General features: G+C 49.8%; 1 protein-coding gene across 7 annotated transcripts in view; it reads left to right on the top strand.

The window, feature by feature from the left end:
• CHRNB4 (cholinergic receptor nicotinic beta 4 subunit) overlaps positions 1 to 8,600 on the top strand; it is a 31,750-nt gene extending 23,150 nt beyond the window's left edge. For 4 of the 7 annotated variants that reach the window (XM_058427795.1, XM_058427793.1, XM_058427791.1 and 1 more), the window contains 4 exons: positions 1,234 to 1,278; positions 1,381 to 1,490; positions 2,617 to 3,595; positions 7,221 to 7,413. In XM_058427795.1, coding sequence (XP_058283778.1) covers positions 1,234 to 1,278; positions 1,381 to 1,490; positions 2,617 to 3,595; positions 7,221 to 7,379 — 1,293 coding nt within the window. In that variant the 3' untranslated portion in view covers positions 7,380 to 7,413. Of the gene's footprint in view, positions 1 to 1,233; positions 1,279 to 1,380; positions 1,491 to 2,616; positions 3,596 to 3,805; positions 3,927 to 7,220 lie in introns of those variants that run through there. The other 3 variants (XM_032176058.2, XM_058427794.1, XM_032176059.2) reach the window with 3 other exon arrangements.
• Positions 8,601 to 10,645: the final 2,045 nt, after the last annotated feature.

A 10,645-nucleotide genomic window follows, 5' to 3' on the forward strand; every position in this document is an offset into this window, starting at 1 on the left:
CTTTAGCTCAGGAATTTGAGACCAGCCTGGGCATCATGATGAGTCCCCATCTCCACAAAAAATTTTTTAAAATTTAGCCAGGTATGGTGTCCTGTGCCTGTAGTCCCAGCTACTCAGGAGCCTGAGGTGGGAGGATCACTTGAGCCTGGGAGGTGGAGGTTGCAGTGAGCAAAGATCACACCACTGCCCTCCAGCCTGGGTGACAGAGTGAGACCCTGTCTCAAGAAAAACACACACACATACACACACACACACACACACACACAAGAGAGAGAAAAGAAAGAAAAGAAAAAGAAAGCAAAGGAAAGGAAGAAAAGAAAAAGGAAAGAAAGAAAAGGAAAAAAAGAAAAAGGGAGAAAGGGAGAGAGAAAGAGAAAGAAAGAAAGAAATAGAAAAAAGAAAGGAAAGAAAAAGAAGAAAGAGAGAGAGAGGGAGAGAAGGCAGAGCAGGGACCGAGGTGCTGTTTTATGTAGGTCAGGGAAGATTTCTTAGATAGGATGACATTTCTGATAACAGAAGAAAGTGTGGAAGCATCCCAGGGGGTTTCCAGGAAAAGGGAACAATGTGTGCAGAGGCAAAGAGGCAGTGCAGTGGAAGTGGAATGAGCAAATGGCAGAGTGTTGAGATGAGAGGTCATAGAGCTAATGGGATGAGGGGTGGTGGGGAGGTAGATCATTAGGGCCTTGTAGACTCTAAGCAGAACTTTGGCTTTTACTTTGGATGAGATGCGGCAGCAGAGCAATTAGTAGAAGGGATTGAGATTATAAAGGGATCACCCTGGCTACCATGTAGAGAATAGACTAAAGGCAGGCCAGGACAGAGCAGGAAGACCAGTTAGGGGGCTCCTGTGGTAGTCTGGGTGACAAATGATGGTGGCGGTGGAGAGAAGCAGACAAATATAAGATGCTTTAGAAGATATAACTTACAAGACTTATTGGTGGATCAGAGAGCAAAGTGTCAGAGACAATGTCCACGCTTCTGGCTTGTGGAACTGGACGGCTAGGGGTGCCATTCACTGAGACAATGAAGCCAAAGGAGGACCAGGTTTTGGGGAAGATCATGAGCTTTATGTCAAACATGCTGAGTGTGACATGCCTTTGGGCCATCCAAGAGATGTTGGGGTGGCAGTTGGTCACATGGGCCTGGAGCTCACAGCCTTTTGCACAATAAAGTGAAATCCATTTGTGAGGCTCCTCCTTCCTGGTGAACTGATAGCCCCATTTCCCTCCCCAGAATGAGCGAGAGCAGATCATGACCACCAATGTCTGGCTGAAACAGGTAAGTGTCCTGAAGGGCCCTGAGCCCCAGAGGTCTTTTCTTTAGGGCTGCCCTTTGGTGGCAGTGGACCTGCAAGTGACAGGGCCTTGCCTGTCTGTCCAGGAATGGACTGATTACCGCCTTACCTGGAACAGCTCCCGCTACGAGGGTGTGAACATCCTGAGGATCCCTGCAGAGCGCATCTGGTTGCCTGACATCGTGCTTTACAACAAGTGAGTGGCAGGGTTGGTGGAGGCCTGGTGACAGCCAGGCCAGGGCAGCAGGCCCAGCCCTAAGAGTCATCCAGGCCTGAGTCCAACCCTGAGCCCCATCTCTGCTTTACTCAGCCTTCCAGGCCATCAAGCTAGAAGAGAAACAGAGGTGAGCAGAGCCAGAGCCCTCAGTTACAGATGGGAGTTGGAGACTGAGGGAGGGGAGGGGCCTTGTCTGATTCACTGAAGCACAGCTAGGACCACAGCAGTGTCCTGACCTTGAACGCAGCGCCCTTTCTGTGCTCCATACTATCCTTTTGAGCCTCTGTTGCTTTGCCAGTATTGGTGTTGGTACCACTGACTTACTGTGCGTTAATATCTTAGGCAGGTGGAGGAAGCCAAAGAGACTTTTCCTGAGTCATGATTACACCAGCAGTAGCTTGAAATGGCTAAGAGTGTGTGGTCTGGGGACAGACAGACCTGAGTTCAAATCTCAGCTGTCCTGCTTACAAGTTTTCTGACCTTGAAGAAGTCACTTAACCTCTCTGGGCCTTGGCTTTCCCATCTGTAGAATGGGGATAATAATAAAACCTGCCTCACTGGACTACTGAGAGGCTTAAATGAGCTATTCCATGGGAAGCCTTAAGAGTGCTTGATGGGCCGGGCGTGGTGGCTCACACCTGTAATCCCAGCACTTTGGGAGGCTGAGGCGGGTGGATCACCTGAGATCAGGAGTTCAAGACCAGCCTGATCAACATGCAGAAACCCCGCCTCTACTAAAAATACAAAATTAGCCGGGCGTGGTGGTGCATGCCTGTAATCCCAGCTCTTGGGAGGCCGAGACAGGAGAATTGCTTGAACCAGGGAGGCGGAGGTTGCGATGAGCCGAGATTGCACCATTGCGCTCCAGCCTGGGCAACAGAGCAAAAGTCCGTCTCAAAAAAAAAAAAAAAAAAAGTGCTTTGATGTTAGGGCTCTCTCTACCACATAGTTGCCAACAAAAGCAGACCCCTTTCAGTGAGGGCCTGGGGGATTGGAAGGGTGATTAGTGGGAAATAATCCCAAAGGGCTCTTCAGTGAGTTCTGAGAACAGGCCAGGCTTTGTGTATGGGTTTCATGATGTTCTCCATGCCCTGACCCTGCCCAGCGCCGACGGGACCTATGAGGTGTCTGTCTACACCAACTTGATAGTCCAGTCCAACGGCAGCGTCCTGTGGCTGCCCCCTGCCATCTACAAGAGTACCTGCAAGATTGAGGTGAAGTATTTTCCCTTCGACCAGCAGAACTGCACCCTCAAGTTCCGCTCCTGGACCTATGACCACACGGAGATAGACATGGTCCTCATGACGCCCACAGCCAGCATGGATGACTTTACTCCCAGTGGTGAGTGGGACATAGTGGCCCTCCCAGGGAGAAGGACAGTGAACCCACAGGACCCCAGCTACGTGGACGTGACTTATGACTTCATCATCAAGCGCAAGCCTCTGTTCTACACCATCAACCTCATCATCCCCTGCGTGCTCACTACCTTGCTGGCCATCCTCGTCTTCTACCTGCCATCCGACTGCGGCGAGAAGATGACGCTGTGCATCTCAGTGCTGCTGGCACTCACATTCTTCCTGCTGCTCATCTCTAAGATCGTGCCGCCCACCTCCCTCGATGTGCCTCTTATCGGCAAGTACCTCATGTTCACCATGGTGCTGGTCACCTTCTCCATCGTCACCAGTGTCTGCGTGCTCAATGTGCACCACCGCTCGCCCAGCACCCACACCATGGCACCCTGGGTCAAGCGCTGCTTCCTGCACAAGCTGCCTACCTTCCTCTTCATGAAGCGCCCTGGCCCCGACAGCAGCCCGGCCGGAGCCTTCCCGCCCAGCAAGTCACGTGTGACCAAGCCCGAGGCTGCCGCCACCTCCACCAGCCCCTCCAATCTCTATGGGAACTCCATGTACTTTGTGAACCCCGCCTCTGCAGCTTCCAAGTCTCCAGCCGGCTCTACTCCGGTGGCTATCCCCAGGGATTTCCGGCTGCGGTCCTCTGGGAGGTTCCGACAGGATGTGCAGGAGGCATTAGAAGGTGTCAGCTTCATCGCCCAGCACATGAAGAATGACGATGAAGACCAGAGTGTAAGTTGCTAGCCAGCCCCTGCCCACCTGCCCAACAGAAAGGGCTCAGATAGTAGCACCAGTTTCCCACTTCCTGCAGTTAATTCATAGGAGACAAGGACTCTCAAACTCTAAATAAGGAATCCAAAATTGAAATGAGTTTGTGTTAAATGTTATAGCTTCACGCATCCAGGGAGAGGAAGGATGTGCCAGTGATTTTGTTTGTTTTAGGTGTCCCAAAAGCAAACCCCAAGATGGGGACTTGGGTGCACGTGGTTTACTTGAGATGTGATCCCAGGAAGCACAGTGAGGAAGGAGGGAAAGTGAGACAGGGAAAGGAGAATGAATGAGCAGGATACTGCTGTGGGTACCTGGGACTCAGTACCCTTGCAGACCCTCTGAGGACCCGTGGAAACAAGCCTCAGGATCACCCCCCTGGAAGGAGGCTGAGGTATTTACCCACCAGCCCCCATTCCCTAAAGGATGAGGGTAGCCCCAGGACGTTAACTCCCCTGCGCTTCCAGGTAATGCCAGCCTGCCAGAACAAGCGCCCTTGGTGCTGGAGAAAGCCCTGAGGCAGAGGAGAGAGGAAATGCGGGTGCCAGAAACGGAAGGCTGGGAAGTGACTCTGCAGGCTTTAGGGAACACAGGTGGGCTGGGGTACCAAGCGCATCTGCCCCATCCTCTTCAGACTTGCAAAGAAGCCATTCAAGCACTTATAGCTTCCAGGGCTATAGGAACATCAGTAAAAATACTATGATTACCAGGGTAATGAATTAATCGATTGTGCTAACTAAAATGACAGATTTTTATTTTATTTATTTATTTGAGACGGAGTTTTGCTCTTGTCGCCCAGGCTGGAGTGCAGTGGCACAATCTCGGCTCACTGCAACCTCCGCCTCCCAGGTTCAAGCGATTCTCCTGCCTCAGCCTCCCAAGCAGCTGGAATTACAGGTGCCTGCCACCACACCTGGCTAATTTTTGTATTTTTAATAGAGACGGGGTTTCACCATGTTGGCCAGGCTGGTCTTGAACTCCTGACTTCAGGTGATCTGCCCACCTCAGCCTCCCGAAGTGCTGGGATTACAGGCGTGAGCCACCAAACCTGACCTAGAATTACGGATTTTCTAAAAAGAGGTTTAATTTACTTTCACAGGATAAAGCAATGAGTGCTGGAGTCTGGGTATTTCACATGACTCCTTTGAATAAGTAACACTTCTAAGGACAATGTCATTGTAACAACACAGAATGTGGTGGTGACAAATTTTCACACCCATTTCCATACCAGTAGGGAGAACAAGTTTCATGCTCTTGTGAATGTTCTCATATCAACGCCTTCAGATCAGATTCTTTGGACAGGTTTTTACTATACAACATGGTGTCTACCCCTGTGCAGCTGCATGGACAAAAGTGGATGTCTCGTTCTTATCTTTTTGAGATTGCTTTCCACTCGCTGCATTCTCAAGGAGAAGCACTGGCATTCCATTAGTTAGCCCACAGAGAAAAGAGCAGGAACAGCTCCAGAATCACACTGTGCCAAGAAAAGAAGAGAAATGCAAACAAATGAAATATAGGACATGAGATATTCTTCTGGTGTAGTTCTTGGACCAGCAGCATTGGTATTGCCTGCGAGCTTATCAGAAATGCAGAGTCTCAGGCCCCAACCCAGACCTGCTGGCTCCAAACCTGCATTTTAACCAGGTGCCCAGGAGATTCCCAGACCCATTGCAGTTTGAGAAGCACAGCCCTATAGGACTCTCAGATTTCGCTTTCTAAAACATTAATTTGATCACGCTATTGCTTAGGTTAAACCATTCTGTAGGTCAGCATCACCTAATTCATTGGTTCCCAAACATTAATGTGCAGCCTGGGGCCCTGCTGGCTAAGTGAGAACCACGTGGGCAACACTGTGGGACCACCCTTTCTGACTGAGCCAGGATCTCTGGGGGAGGCATATTGGAGCCTGCATTTTTAACCAATCCCTGGTGGTTCGTGTGCACATACTAGATTGAGAAGTACTGGTCTCCTGCATCCCTGGCTGAGCCGGCACCCACCCTGAACTCTTCTAAAGACTTCACCACCCCCTTGGCACTCACGTGCCTTCTGCTCTTTCTAGCTCAATTAATTACAAGCCTCTTAAGGGAAGGAGCCAGTCAGGACCACTGTTATTATAATCACCAGTGTTCATTAAGCTTCAACCACACATCAGGTGCTCTGCTAGGCGCTGACATACATTACTGCTAACCCTCCCTGGAATCCTGTGAAGTGGCTTTTAGTAGAACCCCCATTTTACAATAAGGAAGCTTTCAAAGCAAAGCTCAGAGAGGTTCACTGACTTGGCCAGTGTCACACAGCTGGCCCAGGCTCTGTACCCAGATCTGCCTGTCATCCTTAAACTCTCTTGCCCTTCCTAGTTTCTTGCCCTGCACTGAGCACATGGCCGGCTTATTGGTTGATTGACTTTCTTATGGATGGTTGGAGAAAAGAGGCTTTCTTCCCTTCCAGAGCATGCCTGCCCCTAAGCCAGCCCACGCCACTTCTCATCTTCAGTACTTTTACCCACCCTGGTGATTAACTGGTAACGATAAATAGCATGAAAATATTAAAAGGGGGAAACACACACACACCGCTTGAAATTAGGGCTGTTAAAAAGAAACCCAAGAAAGCCAAGGAGTGCTCTGTGGAGAGAGCTGTGCTGTGCCTGCTGAGTCTTGGGGACAGGTGCCAGGCATGCTTGGTTGTGGGTGTCGGGGTTGGCTTGACACAGGATTATCCTGCACGTTAGATACACCATTGACAGGGCCTTGACAAATTGGGTCACTGACGTCAGCATGCCCGTTGCTGCCCACATTTCCAACTCCAGAGCCTCTGCTGATCTCCCAAGCTTTCTGATCCAGCCTGTCTCTGACAGGGAATGAATGCAGTGTGAGCCAGCCAGGCCAGGGGTGTGAAAGCAGGCATCGGCGTTTCTCTGGGCTCTCCCCCAGTGCAAAGGAGACAGGCCCATCTGTGGTGGCCCCTCTGGAGGCCAGCCAGGTCTCTCCCAATCTCACACCCCGCAGCAGGGTCTAAGAAGACCAGAGAGACCTCAATGATGCAGCAGGAGGAGGCTGGGTCTTAATTACAGGAAACAGACACTGCTGTGAACAGACTTGAACAAATTAAACAGCAGGATTTCCAGGTGTTCTATTAAGCCCCTGTTTCCCTGCTCTCACTGAACTACGTGGGAGCCACCTAGTTCTTTCTTTAGCTAGAACCAGCTCAGGCAGTGAGTTTGGGGTAAAAATGAGAAGATGAGGCTTTGAGATCCTCAGGCCCTATCTCCTATATATAACCAGATTTTGTTTTCAAATCATAGTATGCAGTATTAACAAGCCCTCACATTCCTAAATTTTCTGTACAGCTCAAGTTCCCAGTGGCCCTCCAGTGCTGTGGGGGACAGGCAGGGGTGGAGGTGGAGAACAGCCAGAGAGGCTCAGAGCTGCCCAGCTGAGAGGCCAGCCTGGGACTCAGAACTTGCCCCCCTAGTATGCAGTTCCATGCCTGTGGCCTGTGGAGTCCCTGGCCAGAGAGTAAGGGCCTGACTCGGGGAAAGGAGGGACCCCAGTACTTGGCACCTGTGACCAGCTCCTCTGTCTGCCTGCAGGTCGTTGAGGACTGGAAGTACGTGGCTATGGTGGTGGACCGGCTGTTCCTGTGGGTGTTCGTGTTTGTGTGCGTCCTGGGCACTGTGGGGCTCTTCCTGCCGCCCCTCTTCCAGACCCATGCGGCTTCTGAGGGGCCCTATGCTGCCCAGCGTGACTGAGGGCCCCCTGGGTTGTGGGGTGAGAGGATGTGAGTGGCCGGGTGGGCAGTTTGCTGCTTCCTTCTGGGTTGTGGCTGATGAGGCCCTAAATAAATACGTGACCATTGGCCATCAACCCCATCAAACCAGCCACAGCCGTGGAAGAGGCAAGGATGGGGGCCTGGACTGTCTTCTCTGAATGCCTTGGAGGGATCCCAGGAACCCCAGTAGGAGGGAGCTTCAGACAGTTCAATTCTGGCCTCTCTTCCTTCCCTGCACCGGGCAATGGGAATAAAGATGACATCGTAGCAGCACCTACTATGCCTCAGGCATGGTGCCGGCCTGCCTCTCCATCGCCATCTCTCTCCACTTCCCCTTGTCCAGTCCCTCACACACTTCTAGATTCTTCCCAGCTCAGAGGCTTGGCATTTGCTATATCATGTTCTTTTTTTTTCTTTTCTCTTAAATGGAGTCTTGCTCTATCACCCAGGCTGGAGGCAATGGTGCAATCTCGGCTCAAGTGATTCTCCTGCCTCAGCCTCCCAAGTAGCTGGGATTACAGAAAGCCGCCACCACGCCCAGCTAATTTTTGTATTTTTGTTGGCCAAGCTGATTTCGAACTCCTGACCTCAAATGATCCACCTGCCTCAGCCTCCCAAAGTGCTAGGATTACAAGTGTGAGCCACTATGCCTGGCCTTCCCTATCTTCTACCTGAACCTTCTTCCTCTTCCCCCAGGGCTTCCCAAGCTCTTTCCACAGCCACATCAGTCAGGGCATGGCTCCAATCCATTCTTTGCTCCAATGTCACCTCCTCTGAGAGGCCTTCCCTAACCACCCATCCATTCTAAAGCAGCCTCCCTACGGTCACGTTACCCTGCCACCTTCCTCGAGCACTCCTCGGTACCTGCCACTCTTATCTGGTGGCATGTATGTCATCCACAGCTCACCCACTAGAGTGTGAGCTCCATGGGAACAGGGACCTGCTCCTTCACATTCATGGTGGTATCCCCAGGGCCTAGGACAGAGCTTGGCACACAGTAGGTGCTCAATAAATGTTGAATGAATGAATGGCTCCTACCCCTCCTTCAAGTCCAGATCCCCCTCCTCTGAGCAGCCATCCCTAGTTCCCCCATCTGAAAGGCATGGCCTGCTCCTCCATGACTCTACGGCGCTGGTCACTTTCCACTTCTCTATCATGGCTGGGTTCAGGTCTGTCTCCCGCATGGATGCTCTGATTCACTCCTCGCACATACTGCCTTTTGCACAGTGCCTGGCATGTAGTAGGCACTCAAAATATTTGTGGAATGGAGGAGGACATTCTAAAAAATTCTATTTTAAAAATCATTATACAATAAAATTGACTTAAATATATAGTTCTAGGAATTTTAACACATGTATAGATTGCTATAACCACCATCACAATCAGTACACAGGAAAGATCTGTCACCCAAAACGACTCCCTCCTGCTATTCCTTTAGAGTCCTGACTCCCTGCACTCCTAGCTCGTGGCAACCACATATCTTTTCTCCATCACTACAGTTGGGTCTTTTCAAGAATGCCATTTAAATGGAATCATACAGTAGTGACCTTTGGAGACTGGCTTCTTTCATTCAGCATAGTGCCTTCGAGATTCAATCAAGTTGGGTTTTTTTGTATTGCTGAGGAGTGTTCAGTGGTATGATGTTGATGCACATTTAGGCTGTTTCCAGTTTTTGGCAATTATGAATAGAGCTAATATAAAGATTCACATATAGGATTGTGTATGAATAAAAGTTTTCATTTATTTAAAGACTTAGGAGCGTGATTGCTAGGTTATATGGTAAGTGTATATTTAACTTTATATGAAACTGTTGAGGCCAGGCATGGTGGCTCACACCTGTAACCCTAACACTTTGGGAGGCCGAGGCGGCAGATCACCTAAGGTCAGGAGTTCAAGACCAGCTTGGCCAACATGGTAAAACCTTGTCTCTACTAAAAATACAAAAATTAGCCAGGTGTGGTGGTGCGTGTCTGTAATCCCAGCTACTCGGGAGGCTGAGGCAAGAGACTCGCTTGAACCTGGGAGGCAGAGGTTGCAGTGAGCCAAGATTGTGCCATTGCACTCCAGCCTGGGTGACAGAGCGAGACTCTGTCAAAAAAAAAAAAAAAAAGAACAAAAGAAAGAGAAAGAAACTGTCAAACTTTTCTGGAGTGGCTATACCATTTTGCAATCCCACCAAAGTATGAGAGGGCCAGTTGTTCAGCAACTGGATTCCACCCTGGTTTTAATTTGCATGTCCCTGATGGCTAGTGATTTGAACATCTTCCATGTGCTTTTTTTTTTTTTTTTTTCTTCCGTATACCTCTTTGGTGAAGAGTCTGTTTAACTCTTTTGCTCATTTAAAAAATTGTTCGTTTTCTTACCATTGAGACTTTTTTTTAGAAAACAACTTTACTGAGGTATAATTTACATACCATAAAATCCACCCATTTTAATTGTACAATTCAATGAGTTTTTGTAAGCTTATCACCAGAATACAGTTTTAGAACATCTGCATCACCCCAATAAGACCCCTCATATGCATCTATACTTAGTGTTGAGTTTTGAGAGTTCCTTATACATTCTGGATACAAGTCCTTTGTTGGATATATAACTTACAGTATTGACCCAATGGGGGACATTTGCCAAGAGATGAGAATGCTATAATTGGAGGCCTGAGAGGTGGGTCCCAATTCTTACAAACATTTTCCATTCCACAAACTGTCTCCTTTTGTTTGGTTTTAATATGGGTAAACAGTACATTCTGGAAACAATAAAGGCAGCTCACCATTTGCTGAACGCCAGGAGGAGAGTTTATGACAGAACTTCCTCCTGCAATAAAGGGATGTCAAAGAAGCCAACATCAAGGTGCCCCCGATCCCTGGTGGGTGGTCAGAGAGGGCAGGAGGCTCCAGGGCACCCTGTCTGGCCAATCAGTGCACATTCTTGGGGTTGCAGATGGTGGTGGGGAAGCGGAGAGAGAGGTTCTATAGGGGACTAGGGTGGGAACCTCACTGCCCTCTCAGATTGCTCCATCAGAAGAGCAGATGAGGCCGGACACAGTGGCTCACGCCTGTAATCCCAGCACTTTGGGAGGCCAAGGCAGGAGAAGCGCTGAGCCCAGCAGTTCCAGACCAGTCTGGGCAACCACAGGGAGACGCCTCTCTCCACAAAAATAAAAAAATTAACCAGACGTGGTGGTGCATGCCTGTGGTCCCAGCTACTCCAGAGGCTGAGGTGGGAGGATCACTTGAGCCCGGGACGTTG

The sequence above is a fragment of the Hylobates moloch genome, unplaced genomic scaffold, assembly GCF_009828535.3.
Source record: "Hylobates moloch isolate HMO894 unplaced genomic scaffold, HMol_V3 SCAFFOLD_14, whole genome shotgun sequence".
In the NCBI taxonomy this organism is placed as follows: Eukaryota; Metazoa; Chordata; class Mammalia; order Primates; family Hylobatidae; genus Hylobates; species Hylobates moloch.